Source organism: Coffea arabica, chromosome 5e (assembly GCF_036785885.1).
Source record: "Coffea arabica cultivar ET-39 chromosome 5e, Coffea Arabica ET-39 HiFi, whole genome shotgun sequence".
Lineage (NCBI taxonomy): Eukaryota > Viridiplantae > Streptophyta > Magnoliopsida > Gentianales > Rubiaceae > Coffea > Coffea arabica.
This window is the reverse complement of record NC_092318.1, coordinates 32,505,615-32,529,749: the sequence shown is the minus strand read 5'-3', so window position 1 is coordinate 32,529,749 and position 24,135 is coordinate 32,505,615. Positions and strand designations below refer to the sequence as shown.

Below are 24,135 nucleotides of genomic sequence, written 5' to 3'. Positions count from 1 at the left end.
GTCTACAGCTTGCTTCTCTTTGTCTGAATTTCGAAGAAATTCGAGACAAAGATGTAGACACAAAATACTTACCTGTAGTTATTCTATTGCGGACTGAAACAAGCAAACATTTAAAGGTCTTCAGTGGGAATGAAACCAAAACCTGCCGTAATAATTGATCAGTGGGATAAAACTCGAGTCTACCGAAAATTGATCAGTGGGATAAAAGCCGAACCTGCCTAAAATTGGTCAGTGGAATAAAACCCGAACCTGCCGAAAATTGATCAGTGGGATAAAACCCGAGCCTGCCGAAAATTTGAAAAATTATTTCAGAATGCTTTTTGTAAAACTTCGAAAATTCTGATGGAAAAAGACAACTCTTCTAAAATATTTGCCCCAGTGTGATGTTTTTGAACATTTGGACCTGCAAAAAAGAAATAATCATAACGACAAATAATACCACCACCATTCGCTGATCAATCCCACTTTCGAGAAATGTGTAAATATGAGTATTTGAACGTTCTTCCCCGATGTAGCGAAAACTCAACTTTGCTTTGCGATATGGCATCAAGTTTTCATAACTTCCAACGTTGATGAAATATGATATTTAGTATCCAGACACTTTCAATAAATCACAAGGATTGTCATTTGATAAATCCAAAGAGATAAATGAGACTATGAAACACAAGAAAAAATATTCTACTTACACAAAATGGTGAAAATTTCAGTAACATAAAAATAACTATTTACCTTTATTGGAAGAAAATTGATTTTTAGAGAAATGAACCTGTAAACAAAAGATTATGCTTGACGAACGAAAGCACTCTGATCTCAAACAAAATACTACATTTGACCCTTTGGATATCGTCCCTCCGGAGTTCAACGCTGGCAACAGAACCACAACCGTGAAGAGAAACTCAAATGAGCTGAGTCACAAGCCATTCAATTCCATGCTCACTTTTTTCATAAAATCCTGCCTTAGCGCCCTTTCGGGTTTTCACTAAGGCTACCCCCACCTTTTTTATTTTCTTTTTTTTTTGTTGTTTTTTTCTTTTTCTTTTTTTTTTCTTTTTTTTCTTTTTTTTCTTTTTTTTCTTCTTTTTTCTTCTTTTTCGAAAAGGCACCCTTTCAGATTTTCACCTAATGAACAAATCTTACTGATAGCTTTTATCAACTCAAAAATTTATTTTAAGAAATGATGGCATCAATGCGACAATCTTTCCCTTGCACATTTAGTGAAGGTATATTGACATCATTTGCTAAGTAATTAGAAAATTTCCTTAAAAAGGTGATGCAAAGAACGGAAGTTAGGACTTTCAGTTTTTTGTAATGTGGTCAGGTGAGGTGCTAAGAAAGGTTTAAAAGTTGAATGCAGATTTTATAAGTGTTTAAATCACTTGAGATCGCATCTTCATATTAACCCTATTTAGGATTAAACTAAAATTGCCCCAATTTATTTCCAACCCAGATTTTTTTCTTTAATTTTCTTTTTCTTTTGTTTTTCCATCATTTTTTACCTCTTGAGACTTTTCTTTCCTTTTCTTTCAACTCAAACTTGCCCCAGTGTGAAGTTTGCGATCCTCAGGGGTTGTCAAACGAAATAATTTATTATAAAGGTTTAAAAGAGAAAACTAAGGATAGAATGTTTAATTGGAAAGAAAGAAGGCCCGACTTTCATTCCATTCTTTGCATTAACCCTTCCTTCCATTTATCAGATGAAAAATTTCTTACACAGCCAAATTGATCGGTTGAAGAAAAACTTGTCCATCCATTTCTGCGAGAACAAGTGCTCCACCAGGCAATACCTTCTTGACGATAAAAGGGCCCTGCCAATTTGGTGCAAACTTGCCTTTGGTCTCCTATTGCACTGGCAAAATTCGTTTCAACACTGTCTCCTTCTTCGAATAGTTGCTGTTTGACCTTCTTGTTGTAAGCATGGGCCATTCTCTTTTGATAGTACTAACCATGACAAATGGCATTTAACCTTTTCTCATCAATCAAAGACAATTGCTCGTGACGTTGTTTAATCCAATCAGTTTCATCCAGTTTGGTCTCCATTAGTATGCGCAATGAAGGAATTTCAACCTCGGCTGACAAAACTGCTTCCATTCCATACATGTGGTTGTAAGGCGTTGCTCCAATAGAAGTCCGAATAGAAGTTCTATATGCCATTAATGCATAGGAGGGTTTTTCGTACCAATCACGATGTTTTTCGGTCATTTTACGAAGTATCTTTTTCAAATTCTTGTTCGCTGCCTCCACAACTCTATTCATCTGTGGTCTATAAATAGTAGAATTTCGATGCCTGATTTTGAACTGTTCGCATAACCCATCCACCATGCCATTGTTGAGATTCTTTGCATTGTCGGTGATTAATGTCTCTGGCACACCAAAACGACAAAATGATGTGCTTCCTTAGAAAATCTGTCATCACCTTCTTAGTCACGTGCTTGTAAGACTCAACTTCGACCCATTTGGTAAAATATTCAATTGCCACCAAAATAAATCGATGCCCGTTTGAAGCAGAAGGGTCAATGATTCCAATTACATCCATACCCCACATCGAACATGGCCAGGGAGCAGTCATACTGTGTAATTCTGTGGGAGGAGTGCGCATAACATCTCCATGTAATTGACATTTAATGCATTTTCTAACAAAAACTACACAATCATGCTCCATAGTAAACCAAAATATCCTGTCCTCATAATCTTCTTTGCTAATAAATGCCCGTTCATATGTGATCCACATACATCAGTGTGTACTTCTTTCATCAAATAATCTGCTTCATCTTCATCAACGCATCTTAGAAGGCCCAAGTCTGATGTCCTTTTATATACCACCTCTCTATTTAAGAAAAACTTGGATGATAATCTGCGCAATAAACTTTTAGCAGTCGTACCAGCACCTGCAGGATAGGACTCGATTTTGAGAAATTCCTTAATATCACTGTACCAGGGACGATCATCAAAAGATTTTTTCATAATCAGACAATGTGCAGGCTTTTCTTGTAATTGAATCTGGATAGGCTCAATCACCAACTCATCTGGTTGTTCAATCATTGAAGATAAAGTGGCCAGCATATCAGCAAAAATATTTCGAGCATGTGGAATATGCCTGAACTCCAAACTTCTGAATTTATTTGCCAAATCCAATAAATTGCAATGATATGGCAAAAATTTCGAATCTCGAGTTATCCATTCTTTGAGCGTTTGATGCACGAGCAGATCGAAATCACTGAACACTATTAAACCCTTGATCTCCATCTCCAATGCCATTTTAAGTCCAAAAATACAAGCTTCATATATCAGCCATATTGTTAGTGTAGAAAAATCGCAGTTTAGCGGAACCGGGATAATGTTTTCCTTCAGACGATACTAGAACAACTCCGATACCAACTCCGAAAGAATTTGAAATACCGCCAAAGAATAGTCTCCACTCAGAGCATTGCTCATTCATATCTTCTGCTGTACCAACAAACAGGACCTCATCATCCGAAAAATAAGTGTGAAGCGGATGATAATCATCTTCTCTTGAATTTTCAGCCAAATGATCTGCTATAGCTTGCCCCTTGATTGCCTTTTGCGTGGTGAAGATGATATCAAATTCAGAAATGATCATCTGCCATTTAGTCATGCGTCCAGTCGGCATTTGTTTCTCCAATATGTACTTCAAAGGATCTGAACGAGAGATAAGATATGTGGTGTGACTAAGCAAATAATGCCTCAATTTCTGAGCTGCCCAAGCCAATGTACAGCAACTCCTTTTAAGAAATGAGTATTTTGCCTCGTAAGGTGTGAACTTCTTGCTAAGATAATAAATGGCTTGCTCTCTTTTCTCAGAATCATCATGCTGCACCAAAACACATCCCACAGCCTCGTCGAGCACGGACAAATACATAATCAAAGGTCGACCCGACTTGGGTGGCACTAAAACTGGAGGGTGCAACAGGTAATCGTTGATCTTATCAAAAGCTTGCTGGCATTCTTCACTCCAATACAACGGCACATTCTTCTTCAATAATTTAAACAAAGGCTCACATGTAGAAGTCAATTGAGCAATGAATCGGCCAATGAAATTAATATTTTCCAAGAAACTCTTCACATCCCTTTGTGTTTTTGGCACTGGCATCTCACGAATTGTTTTAATCTTTGTTGGATCTATTTCTATACCCTTTTTACTCATAATAAACCCCAATAATTTGCCGGTAGGAGTTTCAAAAGCGCATTTCGCAGGATTTGATTTCAAATTATATCTTCTCAATCTTTCAAATAACTTTTTCAAATCAACTAAACGATCCTTCACTTTCTTGGATTTGATTATGATGTCATCCACATACACTTCCATCTCCTTATAAATCATATCGTAGAACAAGGTGATCATGGTCCTTTGATACGTAGTTCCACTATTTTTCAATCTGAATAGCATTACTCGGTAGCAAAATGTTCCCCACGGAGTGATAAAAGCAGTTTTCTCTTTATTCTCTTCTGCCATTAGAATTTGATGGTATCCGGCGAAGCAATCACCAAAAGACTCTATCTCATGCCTAGCGGTGTTGTCCAAAAAGATATGTATGTTTGGCAAGGAAAAATTATCTTTCGGACTAACCTTGTTCAAATCTCGGTAGTCAACACACATCCTCACCTCTCCACTTTTCTTTGGGACAGGGACTGGATTTGAAAGTCAAATAGGATAATGAGAAATCATGATAATTCTGGCATTGAGTTGCTTCTCAATTTGCTCTTTGATTTTAAGACTTATGTCCGGTTTAAATTTGTAAGACTTCTATTTCACCGGTGAAAAATTTGGATCCGTTGGCAATTTGTGAACCACTATATCTGTTAAAATGGCCGTCATGTCATCATAGAACCAAGCAAACACATCTTGAAATATGGTCAAGAATTCAATCATATTTTTTCTCTGCTTCTTATTCAAATGAATGCTAATTTTTATCTCCTTAACCTCGGTCTCAGTGCCAATATTAATGATTTCTATTTCTTCTAAGTTCAGTTTGAATTTTTCTTCATATTGTTCAAGATTCTTTAACAAAGATTCAGATTCTTCCTCGCTATCGCTCTCATCTTGAATTTCTGATTCCATAATTTTGAATTCGTGAGAGATATTGAGATTGCAGTCATCAAATTCCGGAATAGTGATATCCAAAGGGTCAATGTGTTTTATTTTTGGCCATCTGAAAAATAATGAGATAGATACAAAAACACGTAAGTAAAACAATTTGAAAATGAACACTGTGCATTTCATTAAATTTCAAATAAAGGATAAAACGTCATAATATGCTACTTAACAAAAGATACGCTACTTAACATAAGATTTGTATTGAAAAAATATTTGATTCAAAACTATTTACAAAACTGAAAGGCAAAAGATGAACAATGCGAATGATTTCTTTCATAGCTCTCAACCAAAGATAATCCCTCAGATTTACCAAAATTTTCTTCAGGAGGAAAGAAAATCAATGGTCCAATTTTTCATTACTTCCCTGGAGACCTCTGGAAATTCTGGATTCTCTAACGGCTCACCCTCATAAGTAACCCCCATGAACAGCTTAGACAAACTGACATCCACCTTATCGATTGAGTCCAATTCAGAGTTGATTACTTCCGATGGATAGGGAAAAGTGTAATGCAATGGTAGGATACTCCTGACAATTTGATTTCTTTCCTTTTCTACTCTCTTGTGATTCAGCATTTCTTTCATGTCCCTGGAAGTGGGTTGAAACCCTAGTCCAAAGGTGTTCTTCTTTCCTTGAAACTCTATTGGTTCTAGAATTCCCTGCAAGCTACGCTCGAGACCCTTGCCTATCTCGTATCCTCCTCGAATCATTTCTTTAGCCATTATAATGTTGGCTTCTGGTAAATTCATTTCCATCACTGCCTTGTCTTTACATACCCAACCTATTGAAATGATATCAGGCACATGGTGAGGAGAAACCATAACTTTTCTATCACTTTCCTCTTTTGGTCCGGGATTTACGATCATAGCACAATCATCCTTTGCAAGTACGATGATTAATTGATCATTCACTACAAACCTCAATATTTGATGGAGCGAAGAGGGTATAGCACCCGAAACTTGAATCCAAGGCTTTCCCAACAGAATATTATAAACACTTGAGAAATTCATAACTTGGCACATGATTTGGAATTGAGTAGGTCCTATTTCAAGTACTAAATCCACTTCCCCCATCGATTCTCTTTTTGCACCATCAAATCCCCTCACCACAGTTGCACACGGCCAAAGTTTAGTTACTTGAAATCCCAATTTAATCAAAGTATTCCATAAACAAATATTCAAAGCAGATCCGTTGTCTATCAAAACTCTCAACAATAACTTCCCATTACAATGGACTGAGATATACAATGCCTTGTTATGTCTAATTCCCTCAGACGTTAAATCCTCATCAGAAAAAGAAATCTGATTTGAAGCCAAAATATGCTCAACTACATGAGTGAATTTGTCTACCGAAATATTCTTAGGCACTTGAGCCTCAGTTAACACCTTGAGTAGAGCTTCTCTATGAAGTTCCGAAGTTAAGAGCAGATTCAACATAGAAATTTGAGCGAGCATTTTATCCAATTGCTCAATCACTTTATACTCACTTTTCTTCAATATCCTAGGGAAATTGAATGCCTCTTCTTCAATCACAGCTGGTGTTGTTGGCGCGACATTTTCCTTTGCTTTTGATGGCTCGCTAACTGCAGGTACACTTATGATTCTTCCAGATCTAGTGACGGCGGCCACCTCCTTTGGCATTTCTTCTCCTCCAATCAATAAAAGAGGCTTACTATAATTCCATGGGACTTCTTATAGATTAAGAATAGGCGCTTGTTCAGGCAATTCGAGTACCACAAGCTCTGAAGACTCACATTCAAAAGGTATCACATCTAAAATAAAAGGATCAGCATTTTGCTTGACCTCGGAGGTTTCTTCTTCCAATATAAATGGTTCTCCAAAAATACCTATAACCTCAGCTTCATCTATAATGTATTGAGTAGGTTTCTCGATCTCCTCATCAATGGTTATAACTCCAACAGTATCCTTGTGCGCAGGAGGAGGGTTCTTACTAACACTCGGTCCTTGTTCATCTCTCTTTTTTAAATTATGTTTTTGACATCAATCATGTCTTGAATTTTATGCTTAAGTGCCCAACAATTGACAGTAGAATGATCAGGAGCTCTAGAATGATAAGCACAAAAAGATTGAGGATCATAACTAAGGGGAAATCCTCTAGGATAGACTTTAGGAGGTATCGTACCAATTTTTCCTGCGGCTTTGAACTGTTCATATAACTGATCAATGGACCAACCTAGATTGGTGAAAGTTTTGTATGGGGTTGGGTTTTGGGTGTCATTGATTTGTTGATAGTTGTAGTTCTGGTCGGCTGGTGAAGCAGGTCTTGGATTATAAGAATGGCGAGATCTAGTTTGAGAATTAGGCGGAGAAATATGAAATGGTGTTGTGGGTGGGTTTGGGTAATTTGGTCGGGGTCGACGATGATTAATGGTGGTATGATAAACAGGTCGAGGGTGTGGATAGTATGGGTAACGGGATGGATAGGTAGGATATTGTTGGTATCTAGGTTGGGAAGAAAAGCCTTGATTCCAGACAAATGCAGCTTCCCCCTCTTTCTTTTTGAACTGAGGCTTCTTGTTTTGACTTTGCACAGCTTCTAAGTGCGATTTTAAAGCTGACAAATTAATAATCTTTTTCGCTCTTATGAACTCATCATACTCCTCCAATTTGTTAATAATTTCTGCAAATGGGCATCCAGTCATGCGAAAAATTTCCTCAAAATATGGTGAATCATGAGTTTTGATAAACGTATGAAAAATTTCCACCTTGGTAGTCAATTTCCTCCATCGCTTTGCATATGTCTTGTAATCCTCAGATGGCTTCCTTTTAGTCCCCTCAAGTGTGGTCCTCATTAGAGCAAGCTCACAATTATACTTATATTGTCTTACAAAAGCAGTTGACAAATCCAACCATGTCCTCGTCTCATCAGGTTTCAAATTGGAGTACCAATCCAGTGCATCACCTTCTAAACTCTTAGGAAACAATCGAACTGGCAAATTCTCGTCATCTACTGGCCTTCCTAATTCGCTTGCAAACATTCGGAGATGTGTCTTAGAATTGTCCGTTCCGTCATATTTGCTAAATTTGGGTGCTTTAAAACTCACAGACAGTTGCATATCAGGAAATAGGCACAATTCGTTATAGTCCAAACCTCCTTATTTGCTCAAGACTTGGCTCTTCCTCATGAATTCGTCAAACCGGTCCAACCTCTTTAACAAATTCTTGTCAATTGGCGCGGAGGATTCTCCTAATTCAACTTTTTCTTGTGCGGCGGTGTCTAGCGTGAATGGTTCAGCAGTGGAATAATAATACGGTCCTTGAGGTTCAAGTGGCATGTTCAGACTAACAGGTAGATAATTTGGAGGAACTTGAGGGTGAGGAGGATTGGTTTGAATATTGGATGTATAGGTATGTGGAAAGCCAATAGTAGGATAGGTGAAAGCTTCCTCAGGTGCATTTACGAAATGTGGAGTAAAAGAGGTTTGAGTATATGGTAGGGGTAGTGGTTGATGTGACGACCCCACCCCCCCTAGGGCGTACCCCAGGGTTTGGCAGACCGCCTGCCCAACTCTCGCCAGGACTCGTTCACTCTCTTCAAATAAAATAAGGTATAACCTCAAGAATAAGTGAAATAACAGTTCCCAAACTTGGAACGTATACTTACATTCATTTCTATCTCAAACATTCATACATCCCAAATATAACAAAAGTTGTAAATTTCAGATATATTCAACCCTAACAAAGCACTAGCGCGAGTACAATCGCAAAAATTTAAAAACTAGACTATGCTAGTTTGTACCAATCTCACGCCTTGCTCGTATCCCCTGTAAGAAAAATAAAAAAAAAAGGAATGAGCTAAAAATCCAGTGAGGTTTCCAAACAATTAATTAAGCAATTTAAACAAGAACATGCTTCATTGAAGAGAAAACATTCACAATATAAAAGCAATGAGAACACACTCATTAAAAGGATACGTGCTCATATGGAATCATTCGTTCATTCATTCGCCTACCATTTTCCTTATCCCTCCCATTTATTAGAAAAATATTTGCAAGTGAAAACTCCTCCAGGGTTCTTGACATTCATTCATTGATTTCATTTCCCTCCACTAGCCAATTCACTGGCTAGTTCTCTACCAACCTTCGTGGTCATACTCGAGTATACCAAAACACTGTCCCAGGGTCACCAATCGACCGACCGAGTCCGCTTCTGGCCCGAGTCGACTGACAACGAAGGGCAAGGGCCCAATTTAGCCAAAAGGCTTACATTCATGCACAAGTAGCATTCAATCATTTAATCATTGAAAATTTAACATTAACTTAGGTCTAGTGCGATAAAGTACACACTCGCCTATCGAAAATTCATTTCATAATCATTGAAAAACATTTAACATTCAAGCAAATATTCACAACAATCCACATAGTCATTGGAAGCACAACATATAAAGAACACTCAGCAGTTTAAGCAAAATAACGTCAAAAGTTTCCTTCCAGATTATGCCATTGATCACCAACAAACCCTAAGAATAACCAATCCCAAATTGAAGTGAGCAAATGTAATTCAAAATTTTTGAGATAAAACTAACATTTTTCATCTTAGTTGATACTAAATCTTGGTTAACATCAACTCATATACTACTATTGAAGTGCATTCAATGATACATATGTAACTTAAGATCCAACTAACCCTAAAATCCAACCTTACATCTCTCTAATAGTTATAAGAGCAAGTAATAGAAATTTAGGCAGCATTTCCCCTATTTTCTTACTTTTTCCATCCAAGTACAACTTGGATTCACAAGCCAACAACCCTCCAAACCAACCATAGGCGATAACCAACCATATTCATCTATTCAAGGCCTCAAAACCAACCAAACAAACCAAATAATAACTAATCACCATGGACCAAAGCTAAAACCAGTTTAAAGAAGAACTGATAAATGGTAGTTTTGTCATTCTTCGGTGTTTTGGTCGTAATTGTAGCTAGGTATATCGGATTGAGATAAATTTTATGGCGTTTCGAAACTAAGACACAGACTTACATTTCCTATGAAGACATCAACACCCCGTTCTCACATTTCCAAGGTGAAAAATTGAAATCTCAGAGAAAATAGAAAGTTGTCGGTTAAACAGGGCATTTGGGCAGTTAGGGGTATTTTAGTCATTTCACATGTTACAGTACTCCGATTGAGCTAAAATTTTCTGGTAAGAAATCTAACTCAAATCCCTACAACTTTTATGTTTTCAACAAGAACTGATTTGGCCTGCATCATGGACGAATATGCAGGTTAGGTTGGTTCCAAAAACAGGGCAGAATCGCTACCAAATGCTGGAAATTCAACTTTTATTCTAAAAAGTCACAACCAAACCATTAATCCTTTCACCAAATCCATATCCTACATCAATAACATCACTTACTAGGTAAACAACAATAATCAAAGCTGAAAAAATGCAAACCCTAGCTAAACATTCCACTACACCATCAAAACTACGAAATCAATTATAACAAGTCAAGATTAAGAACTTCTATACTAACTTTAGCAAGATTAAACAAGAGAAAAGCAAGTTCAAACCTTATACCTTCCAAAAGCTTCTTGCAAGTGAAAAACAAACCACTATCTTCCAAAAATTTCACCACACCAAGCTTTCCAATCACCAAGAGGTAAGTTTAATCGGTTTGGTTTGTGTGATTTCAGTTCAACAAAAAAGAATCAAGGTTGGAATTGAAGTTATTTTTCTCTCTTTTTCCCTCTCTTATTTTCGGCCAACATGAAGAAATAAAGGAGGAAGATGAGCCAAATTAGGAATAAGAAGGAAAGAAAATCTGCTTGGTCAAAGTTGGTTTGATTTCTGCCAAGTGTCGCTACAAGTTGGCTCCTTATGTTTTTCCTTTTCCTCCTCTTCATTTGGTTAAGAATTTCAGCTGAATGGAGGATATTTTAAGGCTAATTTTGCTGAAATAAAAGTAAGGAGATTAAGGTAATAAAGCAGTGCTCAAGTGGTGCACTCAATCGGTAGCAAACGGTGCACGTAGGTTCAAGCCGATTTCCTTAACTCGTGCGTACTAGTGTTTTAACTTATGATTCACTAATTTAGTATTAACACTTCTAATCATACACTTTCTCTTACCTAATACTCGATTTTATCCACCAAATTTAGTACACACACCTCACCAAGTGATTATACTACCAAACTACACCAAAACCCTAACTTACTCTAACTTGAAAAGTAAAAGTAAAACTCTTGGCTCAACTAATGAAATCACCATGAAATTTAGAGCTAGTAAATAGTTAAATAATCAAGTAAAGACACATAGAAGGAAATATAAATTATTTTTTTCAAAAATGGGAGGAAATTCTAAAGGAATTTTCGAGTCCTCACACTCTTTCCCCCTTAAGAAAATTTCGTTCTTGAAATTTTTACCTTCTATGGCCTCAAATGGCTCCGGAGCTTGTTGCTTGTCTAAGGCATATACCTGTGCTGGTACTTTTGGTCGGTTCCCTCTTTCATTAGCTTGTTTCGATTTGGTCCTATCCACTTGTTGAACACTATTCCCTCGTGGTTGTTTCTTCGGACAGTGGCTAATTTGATGGTCGCTACTCCCACAAATCAAACACTTTCGCTCCTTCCTCTAACAATCATCCTCAGTGTAATTTGTCTTCCCACAATATCCACAGGCTAAGCGAGAAGCCATTTTTTGGCCTTCTCGAGAAATTTCCTCTTATCCTATTTGACTTTTTTTTGTAGACCCTTCATCTAGTATTCTTAGTATTCATGGTGGGTAAGGTGAATGGTTCACTTTTTGTACTTTGGAAGGCATTATCTTTTCTCTAGGTTCCTCTAATGTACTACTAGATGCACCCTTTTTTCGTGTTTGGAAAACTTTTATCTGGACCTTCGCATTCTCAATTCTTTGAGCTTTCTCAAGAGTTTCCATAAAAGTATTAACTTGAACCGTCGCCAAAGCTTCCTGGATCTCCAAATTCAATCCTTGTATAAACTGTCTCACTCTCCTTCGCTCTGTAACCACTAATTCAGGAGCAAATTTAAACAGTTTAGTGAATTGCGTTTCATATTCGGCCAAACTTTGGGTTCCCTGCCGCAACCTAATAAACTCATCCTCTTTCTTTTCTTGGACCAAAGGTGGAAGGTATTTCTCATTAAACTCTCTTATAAAGTTTACCCACGTCCAGCCAGTCTGTTCTCTCTCCCACTTTACCCTAATAACATTCCACCATATGCCCGGGCCGGTCCTTTGAATTGAAATACAGCAAAGTTTACCTATTTTTGCTCCGTGTAGTTCAAAGTTGCAAAGATATTAATCATCGCATCTAACCACTGCTTAGCTGTCTCTGGATCAAGCCCTCCAAGGAATTTAGGAGGAACAAACTTTTGAAACCACTCCAGGGCCCTATCCTCTCCTATCTCAGGGTTCCGAGGTTGATTCACTGGAGTTTGCTCTTGTTGTTCTACCAATCGCGCTAAGATATTGGTCATTTGCTGTATCGCTGTCACCACTTGGTCCTCTGCTTCAACTCTGGGTTCACGATCTTGCTCGGCTGCTGTTTCTCTTTCATTCCTTGGTTCTTGTGATTGCCTAACCCCACGGCCACGATTAGCTCCACGTCCGCGACTACGTCTCCCCTCCATATCCTTTTCTCTTTTTTTTTTTATTTAAAAAATGATATAGTATGTAAACAAAATAAATTGGCTAAAGTTGCAAGATAAAAATAATTTTAAACCATAAAATCAAGGATAAGGAAACATGCTTAGCATATCTATAACACACCAAGTTCACAAAGATACATATCAAGCTAAACAAAATCAAGTGCAACAAGTACTATACATGTAAGCATTGACATGTCACGAGCAAAATACATGCAGTGGCAATACAGTGGCAAAACAAGAAGAAAAACACGACATGTCGTCCCAGCCACCCTAACTTATTTCCTACAACCTCAAGGTCTTACGTTTCTAGCTTAGGTCACCATTGAACCAGCTGATTTCACTTCTCTCTCAAGCTCAACTACATTCTACTTCTCTCTGGCTGATATTGTCCCACACTCAGTTAAAATATTCTCCGTCCGATCTCTCACTTCTCTACTAGACGTTCGTTGACCTCCTGCATTTGCTCTCGCAAAACATTAGCTCGTTCTTATTCCTCGCAATGGAGATCTCAAGTCCTTAGCATTGCCCTCAACTCTTAAGTACTCGGGTACAACTCGAGCTGGCCGGTCCCAAGAGTAAATCACAACATTTGAGATTCCTACCCAACATACAAATCTAATTTTTCCAAATATCAAGATAAAGGGTTTATACCTATTCGATGCATGATTCACAGCTTACGCTCTAGGAGAGTACTTAAGCCTTTACTCATTCACATAACACCACTTGGCCCAAACTCACCCCGCGTAGAGACCACGCGAAGCAGCTCTGATACCACCTGTGACGACCCCACCTCCCCCTAGGACGTTCCCTAGGATTTGACGGACTGCCTGCCTAACTCTCGCCAGGACTCGACCACTCTCTTCAAATAAAATAAGTATAACCTCAAGAATAAGTGAAATAACAACTCCTAAATTTGGAACGTATACTTACATTCATTTCTATCTCAAACATTCATACATCCCAAATATAACAAAAGTTATAAATTCCATATACATTCAACCCTAACAGAGCACTAGCGCGAGTACAATTGCAAAAATTTTAAAACTAGCTTGTACCAGTCTTACGCCCTCGCTCGTATCCCCTGTAAGGAAAACAAAACTATAAGAATGAGTTAAAAACCCAATAAGTTTCCTAAACAAGTAATCAAGCAATTTAAACAAGGACATGATCCATTGAAGAGAAAACATTCACAATATAAAAGTAATGAGAACACACTCATTAAAAGGATACGTGCTCACGTGGAGCCATTTATTCATTCATTCACCTACCATTTTCCTTATCCCTCCAATTTATTAGAAAAAGAAAATATTTGCAAGTGAAAACTCCTCCAGGGTTCTTGACATTCATTCATTGATTTCATTTCCCGCCACTAGCCAATTCACTGGCCAGTTCTCTACCAACCTTCGTGATCTTGCTCGAGTATACCAAAACACTATACCAGAGTCACCAGTCGCCCGACCGAGTCCGCTTCTGGCTCGAGTCGGCTAGCAAAGAAGGGCAAGAGCCCAGTTCAACTAAAAGGCTTACATTCATGCACAAGTAATATTCAATCATTTAATCATTAAAAATTTCACGTTTACTTAGGTCAAGTGCAATAAAGTACACACTCGCCTATCGAAAATGATCATTGAAAAGTATTTAACATTCAAGCAAACATTCACAACAATTCACATAGTAATTGAAAGCACAACATACAAAGAACACTCACCAGTTTAAACAAAATAACGTCAAAAATTTCCTTCCGGATTATGCCCTTGATCACCGGCAAACCCTAAGAATAACCAATCCCAAATTGAAGTGAGCAAATGTAATTCAAAATTTTTGAGATAAAACTAATACTTTTCATCTTAGTTGATACCAAATCTTGATAAAAAAAACAACTCATATACTACTATTGAAGTGCATTCAAGGATGCATATGTAACTTAAGATCCAACTAACCCTAAAATCAAACCTTACATCTCACTAATAGTCATAAGAGCAAGTAATAGAAATTTGGGCAGCATTTCCCCTATTTTCTTACTTTGTCCATCCAAGTGCAACTTGAATTCACAAGCCAACAACCCTCCAAACCAACCACAAGTGATAACCAACCACATTCATCTATTCAAGGCCTTAAAACCAACCAAACAAACCAAATAATAACTTATCACCATGGACCAAAGCTGGAAACTAGTTAAAAGAAGAACTGATAAATGGCAGATTTGTCATCCTTTGGTGTTTTGGTCATAACTATAGCTAGGTATATCGGATCGAGGTAAAGTTTATGGAATTTCGAAGCTAAGACATAGATCTACATTTTCTGTGAAGACATCAACACCTAGTTCTCACATTTTCAGGGTCAAAAATTGAAATCTCAGAGAAAACAGAAAACTGTCAGTTAAATAGGGCATTTGGGTAGTCAAGGGTATTTTAGTCATTTCATAAGCTACAGTGGTCCGATTGAGTTGAAATGTTTTGAGTAGAAAGATAACTCAAATCCCTAAAACTTTCATGTTTTGAGCAAGAATTGATTTCGCCTGTATCATGGACGAATATGCAGGTCAGTTTGCTTCCAAAAACATGGCAGAATCACTACCAAATGCTGAAAATTCAACTTTTACTCTAAAAAGTCACAACCAAGCCATTAATCCCTTCACCAAATCCATATCCTAACTCAATAACATCACTTACTAGGTAAACAATAATAATCAAAGCTGAAAAAATATAAACCCTAGCTAAACATTCCACTACACCATCAAAACTAAGAAATCAACTATAACAAGCCAAGATTAAGAACTTCTATACCAACTTTAGCAAGATTAAACAAGAGAAAAGCAAGTTCGAGCCTTAAACCTTCCAAAAGCTTCTTGCAAATAAAAAAAAAACCACTATCTTCCAAAAATTTCACCGCACCAAGCTTTCCAATCACCAAGAGGTAAGTTTAATCGGTTTGGTTTGTGTGATTTCAGCTCAACAAAGAAGAATCAAAGTTGGAGTTGAAGTTGTTTTTCTCTCTTTTTCTCTCTCTTATTTTCGGCCAACATGAAGAAATAAAGGAGGAAGATGAGCCAAATTAGAGATAAGAAGGAAAGAAAATTTGCTTGGTCAAAGTTGGTTTGATTTCCGCCAAGTGTCGCTACAAGATGGTTCCTTATTTTTTTCCTTTTCCCCCTCTTCATTTGGTCAAGAATTTCAGCTGAATGGAGGATATTTTAGGGCTAATTTTGCTGAAATAAAAGTAAGGAGATTAAAGTAATAAAGCAGTGCTCAAGTGGTGCACTCAATCGGTTGCAAACGGTGCACGTCGGTTCAAGCCGATTTCCTTAACTCGTGCGTACTAGTGTTTTAACTTATGATTCACTAACTTAGTATTAACACTTCTAATCACACACTTTTTCTTACCTAATACTCGATTTTATCCACCAAATTTAGTACACACCTCACCAAGTGATCACACTACCAAACTACACCAAAATCCTAACTTACTCTAACTTGAAAAGTAAAAGTAAAACTCTTGGCTCAACTAATGAAATCACCATGAAATTTAGAACTAGTAAATAGTTAAATAATCAAGTAAAGACACATAGAAGGAAATATAAATTAATTTTTTCAAAAATGAGAGGAAATTCTAAAGGAATTTTCGAGTCCTCACAGTTGAGGTTCAGGTTGGCTAGCAGGCAAGGGATCATGTTGGACATCGCTGCTACTTCCAGCAACCAACTGATCAATCACAAGCCGTTGTGCGGTCATTTTCATGCTTTAACTCATTCAATCTGTTTAACACTTTGCTCAGTTGAGCTCCCAGATTTGCGAGGTCGACTGATGGCGTTGTTGCAGATCTATCAGATGATTCAGGGTGTGTACTCATGTTTACACTATTTCTCAAAACTCGGCTACGTGATCGTGTAATGATGGGGCTTTTTCATGTAGCTATGTTTGCAATTACCTGAAACTTTAGGAAAAATCCTATTTAGATTCCCTTCTTGATTAACTGCTGGCAAAAATAAGAAAAAGAAAAAGACAAGAGTTATTAAAAATTAAAGTAATTCGGATGCATGTCCTATTAGGGAGTCTTTTTTGTGCCAAGGGTAGGTCTAACATGATGCAACATCTTCGAAGTGGGACCCATTTATCAAACCTGTTTTTGACCACCATTTTGCACAAAAGAAAAGGTCATTCAAATTTCCAAATTTCCATTTTTATAAACATTATTTATATCATTCCTCGGAGACGGTCTCGTACAAAGTCATTGAACCTTTTCAAGCTATCTATTACAACATCTTTGGATTCTCTGGCATAGGGATTTCTTATGTGTTCCACTTGATCGTACAATTTCCCACATTTTCTTTTCAATTCTTGGTGTTTCTCTCGCATCTTTTCACATGCCTCCTTATGTTTCTCTGCCATCTCCTTGCTAATTTTGACGGACTTTTTTAGTTGCAAATTTTCTCTGTCTTTGGCTTCAATAATGGCCATCAATCTCTTGACCTCCTCAGATGGTTCGCCTTGCGATTCTTGCATATCAAAACCCTTAAACCAATCTTCATACTGTGGAGTTACTAAACCCTTTTGCTTGAGTTCCGAAATGTACTTGACGTGCTCGTCATCGGACAATGTCTCCCAGGCCTTAATGATAGGAATCTTCATTGGAATTTCACTTGGACACATCTCTTTGTCAAAAATAACGGTGAATTTGATTAAATCAAGTGTATACGGCAATTCTTGAATACGGCCCAATTGTCGGAGAAACCTCTTTGAAGTATAAGCCATGATACCCTGGGTGCCTAGCAATGGAATGAACTCTAATACTTTAGTGCGAAGTACAGGTTTAACACAATTAGTCCAATCTAAAACCCATATAACATTCTGATCAGGCAAGTTTCTTAAGAAATCCACATACTCAGATGCATTACTCGGCAAACCATTTTCATTAATTCTCTTGTGATGTGTGATTATCCAATTATACCCAGACATCGGCAAACTATCAGGAATAGGTGATCGTCTTATAAAGTGCTCCATGGCCCACATGTGCAGAACTAAATTTGATCCATGAAAGAATTTTTCAATCCTTTGGCAGGTAGTGCAAGCTACAAAGCTATCAGCTAAGATAGTCGGAACAATAGAGCATTGCCTATCTTTTATCCCTGGAAACAGATCAAACATGACTTTGGTAAGTTTAAAAGCTATCTTTTGTGTTTTCTGGGGAAAAGATAAGTTTCAGCCATAACCAATCCATACACCCACAGTCTTTTACGTTCCCACATTGCTTTGGACGTAAATGAAAAATCTCCTAAGTGTCTCTCGAACCCATCTCTCAATGCAAATCGATCGAATAAGAACTTCACATCTATGCTTTGGTCAAACCCTTGTATTAAAGATTCCTTAAACCCAGTGAAATGGCAGAACTCGGCCTTGTTAGACATAAACGGAAATATTACAACGGTACCATGAATTGGTAAATTAAGGAGGCCAGATACCTTCTCAATTGTCACGGTCATTTCCTTCTTGCCTAGTCTAAATGCGGAACAAATAGGGTCCCACAAATGTACCAAAGCCTCTACTAAGTAGCCGTCTGATTTGATATCTTTAAAATCCCTTATTGGTCCTAGGTGAGAGGCTACTTGGTTAATTTCACTAGGTGAAAGCAATGCGAGCCACCTCTGTACCTCAATCGGTACAACTAATATTTGTTAGACTTGTCAAGGGCGTTCCATCTAGAGACAAGAAATTGGTGTCAAATACCTTACCTACAGGTCCCACTTTTTCGGTTAAATTGGAATTTAAACGTGAAAAATTCCAAAATAGGGTTAAATACCCATGGAAATATAGGGTTGACTTATTCTTAATATAGGATTCCCTAAATGGCATTCCCTCTAAAGTTTATGCATGATGACAATTTATCAAAATAATTAAATATGCAATTTGAAATGAAAACATGACTTCAAGGGACCCTTTGTATGCCAGGTTAGGCCTAAAATGATATGCAATTATTAACCTACGAATGCAATACATCGGACTTTAAACGTGCAATAACCTATCTAAGAAGGTAGGTTCTAAAAGAGTTTCATGCCGGAACTCTTATTTCTAAGGCTCATGAATGCAATAGAACAAACAAAGGTTAGTTCAATTGATATATGACACATAACACATTGGAGTAAACAAAAATAATATGAAAAATAGAAGGCAATTAAAGAAAGAATAGCAGAAATCAAACGTAGGAAAGGAAGGAACAAGGTTTTACAGTGCTTTTTGAAGTTCTGACGGCGGTGATGGTGGATGATTTCGGCGAGCGACAGCAGCTCCGGCTTCTCCTCTATTCCTTGGTTTTCTTTTGGTACTTTTCTGTTCTTCTTTTCTTTTCGGTTTTTCCCTTTTCCTCCCCTGGCAGCTCTCTTTTCTTGTCCTCTTTTGTTGTTTTTCCTTTTTTGATCTCTCCCCGCCCCCTCTCTCTTGTTCCTCCCTTTTTTGGTTCTTCAGCCGCCACTCTCTCTCAATCTCTCCTCTCTTCTCTCGGTTTCTTTTTTTTTTCTTGCCCCCTTGTCCGCTGCCCCTCTAGCCTTTTTTCCTTCTTTTTATTCCAGATTTTTTCCCTTTTGCTCCAGATTTTTCCCCCTATCTTCCACCTGTCCTTGCCATCTCCCCCTAAATGTTGTGGTGTGCAAAATGTCAAAATCACATGGCTCATTTGCATGCATTCCACCTAGTTATCTTTTTTACTTTTACTTTTTTTTTTACTTACTTTACTTTTTTTTACTTACTTTTTACTCTTCAAGGTAAAAGTTAAAGTAAATAAAGTGTTAAAAAAATGAATTTGCAAAGATTAAAAAATTAATTTTTTTGAGAATTTTCTTTTTTCAAAAATTTAATGCAAAAAAAATATTTTTTAAAAAGAAAAATGATGAATCTAATTTAATAAAATAAATAATAATAATAAACTAACTATCATTTTTGTAAAATAAAATAAAATAAAATAAAAATTTTGGTGTCTACTATCTGTAGATTTGCTGTTTTATTAAGTTTCAATCAATTCTTGAACTCAATGGAATGAAAGATTTTTCTTGTATTTTAAATATTTATTTATTTATTTATTTATTATGTGTGTTTTATTTTATTTTCAGATGGCCACAAATAAAATCTTTTGACCCTTTAAATGTTGCCATTTTGAAATTTTATGACCGCAACCTTGATATCTCTTGCAAACTTGAAATCATGCAATCAGAAATTCAAAATGAGAGCGATACTAAGAAAGAATATAAATCGGTTACAAGGAATTTAGAATAATACGAAGAAAAATTCAAATCGAACTTAGAAGAAACAGAAATCATAAATATTGGCACTAAAACGGAGGTTAAAGAAATCAAAATCAACATTCATTTGAAGAAGAAGCAAAATGAGGAAATGGTTGAGTTCTTAACTTTGTTTCAAGATGTGTTTGCATGGTCATGTGATGATATATCAGGAATCTCCACTGATATAGTGATTTATAAATTACCAAATGATCCAAAATTTTCACCTGTAAAATAAAAGCCACGTAAATTCAAACAAAAAATGAGCCTCAAGATAAAGGATTAGATTCTGAAACAACTCAATACCGATTGTAGACACTAAATTTTTTTTAATTTTAAGTGTACTATTTTTCACTTAAATTGCTTGAATAATTATTTTAATATTTGTTTCGTAAGTTTGTGCAAAAAAAAATCAAAAGAAAAATCGATGCTCAAAATTTAAAATTTTTTGTAGAGTTTTTTTTGTGTGTTTCAAATCCAATAGAAGAAAATCCAAACCCAACCACAAAACCTACTCAAAAATCTACACAAAATCCAAACAAAACCCAACCAAAAGCCTAAGCTAAATTTTTTTCATTCTTTCTTTCTCCTCAAGGTTTGGTTGGTACAAGGACAACTCATCAACCAAATTCTATTCGTTAACATCTACTAAAAATGGATCAAAGGGAGGGGAATGGGACACACAATCCTACTTTATCCTAACCACCAATTCAAGGTTTTAGAATTTTTTGTCCCACAAACTCTTAACCCCTGAAACCTCTCTTGACTTCTTTGAATTTTTTCAAGACCACACACACAACTCACCAAGAGAAAAAAAAAACTCTCTCGGCTCTCCCTCTATTCTTACTCACACAACACAACATGCCAACACAAACACATACATCACTCAATTCTCTTTCTCTCTTGGCTGTCACACACACCCATCCTCAGAGCAAAGAAAGGTGAAAGAAGGAAGTAAAGATAGCAAGCGAATAGAAGGTTGAAGCTTGAGGATTTCTCCCAAAATTTTAATCAAGGGACTGCAACTTTCATTAAGGTATTTTTCAGCTTTTTAAATCACATTAAGTGCATATTTTGTTGCTTTTTTTTCTCTTGCTCTTACTGGTTTTTGTTGTTGTTGTTGTGCTGTTGGGACATCGGGCAAATCATAGAACAAGATTAAGAAAAGAAAAATAAGTTTTGTGTATGCATGTTAAGTTTTGGAAAAAATGTCTAAATGAAGAACTGAATTAAAAGAGTAAATTCGATGTACATATTTTGCTAAAATAGCCGGTTATAGCTAGAATAAGGCCTGGAAAATATTCTGTTCTTCAAAATTTTTGAGTGTTTAGCTTAGAAAGCAAGAAACAAGTTTTTTTTTTAAGTTGGGGCTACTGTTTTGCTTTGATTCATCATTTTCCTTACTATTTGTTGTTAAATTGAACATGTAGTAGTGTTGTACTTTCATAAGGGTTGTTTTGCTATATTTTTATGAGTTTTAGTGAAGATTCGATAGATTTTTAAAAAAAAATAAAACTCGGCTGTAAATGGCTCTTTTGAGCACTTTTTCGTTCGTTTTTTGTAAAAACTAAGGTTAAAAATGAATTCTATGCGAAAAATCAAGTGGAGGAGTATTTTCGTAAAATTTTGTGACCGGAAAGGTCGCCAGAGAGGTGTGACATTTATTGCATCTCATGTATTTTTTTCTATTTTTAAGTTATTTTTATTTACATGATATTTTTCCTACTATTATTCTCTTACCTTCTATATGTTTGGACCATATCATTTAGAATTGTATCTCATTTTAGGAAATTAGAAATAAGTTAGTTCATTTGTTTAACTAAGTTAGAAGAGTCACTCTTCGAATATGAAAAATAGATAAGTATGACTTTTCAATCTTATCACGTTATTACCCATCTATAAGAAGAAAAATTGCGTCACGAATCTTAGTCTTTCGTACCCGTTATATTGTATTCCCCTCTTCCAAATCATGTATATATCATAATTTCCTTTTTGAATCTCATTTTTGCATATTCGTGATCTCTTCAATGGATCATTTTTGGGTTTCACAATAAATGTGGCATGGTACTCTTTTAAGTGCCTATCTTATTAGATAGGTTATTATACATTTAAATTATAGTTTATTGCATTCGTATTCCAATGATTACACATCATTTTCAGCTCTAGCCCGGCATATCAAAGGGGTTCTTTTAGATCATGTTTAATTTCTATTATTGCATATTTACTCATTTTAATAAACTGGCATCATGCATGAACCATAGAGGGAATGCTACATAAGGGATTCTATGTTAGGAATAAATTATCCTTTTGTGTCGGATATAATCTAATGAGACTTGCATGTTTATATTTTTTGTACCATCTAAAGGAGTAGTGTACAAGATAAGATAGGATTCGATCCTTTCATAATGATGGCATTGAAAATTATAAAGCAATTTTTGCACATTAGAATATAAATCTCTAATATTCACTTTTTGGCCATTTGTCAAAGTTGGTAAATCCCTTGCGTAAAGGACACTAAGTTGAAGAAATTCACAAATGATTCCTCATTGTTGAGATAATAAATATATCGAGACCAAAATCTTGATTTTAGAAGGCTTATAGACTAATGCATTGCAACAAATTTTGTGAAATTTGAAACTACAAATGGACGGACAATCAAGTCGATTTTTGAATAAACCATCAATTCCATTCAATCCATTTGACTAGTTTGTCCTTTTAGGGTTTTGATACATGCTTCATTGAAGAAACTAGTTGAGATATCGCAATCCTTTCAAAAGTAAGTTCTTTCATACTAAATTGTCTTTTGACATCTCTTAATGTATCAATCAAAGTAATCAATCCATTCGAATTTTGTCCTCATCTTATTAGGTCAGATGTTTCATGTCATTCCAATTAGTCACATTTTCAAATTATTTTTCAGTTGAATGTCAGTAAAATGATCAGATCCATCAGATATTGTATGATGCCTACCCTAGAGAATAGCATTTTTCATACTATGTCAACTCTTGGTATAAAAGAGCTCCCCCATAGAACATGCATACTGAGTTTGCAGTTTTGTTTGTTAACTCTAGGTATTTTTCTTTTTCTTTTCTCCCCCTCCCCTATATTCATAAAAGATATTTTAGTACAGCAAAAATGATTTTCTCATATTTGACAACAATGTTAGTCTGATAAAGTTTTTAAAAAATTTTAGAAGTTTACTTGATTCTTAGGCAGATCCTATAATATAAAAATATGGAGAATACATCTGGAAGCCTTAGTCTAAAGCATCTAAGAGATTTAATGATATAGTTGTTCGTAAAAAAAAATCTTCATTTGTTGTTTCTAACATATTTTATCTTAAAAGAAAGGAGAGAGAAAGTGTGTTTGTGTGTGTGTATGTGTGAAAGTGTGTTCTTTAGAGATTTTTCTTTTCTCATTCGTATTATAGTTGAGCAAAAATTTTATTTCAAATATTTGCAATAATAAAGTTTTTCATTTAAAAAATTATTGTTTTGTATATATTCATGTACATTTCATTCTTTATTTGCTCGTTAGGAGATTTCGTGATGGACTTTAAGTAATAAAACTAAGTTGAGATTCTCAATCTCTTGCAAGAAATTTATAAGTGTGTGTTTAGCTTTCTAAAATCTTTGCATGCACTAAATTTGTGGTTCAGACTATTCAATGAGAATGCTCGAAATCAAAAGAGATTACTCAAACTTGTTAGTTTGTCTTAAAAGACCAACCACGACACTTTTTCTCTTTCATTTTTGTTGTTCATATTTTGTCCAATTCTATCAAACCTCCAGAATCAGTCACTTTGATTGACACACTTTAAAATGAGGCAATTTTTACTTTGGAAAGGCCTAATATGTCTAACCAAATTCAATCTACATTTAGTTGAATGCAAAAATGTTCATTACTCTTATTTATTTTGAGAATTTGGGATGATACTATATGCGTTCATTTCTCTATCTGTACAAATTTTATCATTTGTTCTCCTATTTGTGCTATTAAAAGTACAATTTTCATTTCAAATAAGAGTATTAATGATTACAACCTACAATTGAAAAAATTTTCAAATGTCCAAAGGGAATGGATTCTCTTAATGAGTTATACTTTATTTTGGATGTCATGTAACGTGAGAA

General features: G+C 35.9%; 1 protein-coding gene across 1 annotated transcript; it reads right to left on the bottom strand.

The window, feature by feature from the left end:
• Positions 1 to 1,938: 1,938 nt before the first annotated feature.
• On the bottom strand, positions 1,939 to 3,255 carry LOC140006954 (uncharacterized). Its single transcript, XM_072049629.1, has 2 exons — positions 2,667 to 3,255; positions 1,939 to 2,360 (listed from the first exon to the last, which is right to left on the bottom strand). The coding sequence occupies exons 1-2, from the start codon at positions 3,253 to 3,255 to the stop codon at positions 1,939 to 1,941; spliced, it is 1,011 nt and encodes a 336-aa protein (XP_071905730.1).
• Between the last annotated feature and the right edge of the window lie 20,880 nt (positions 3,256 to 24,135).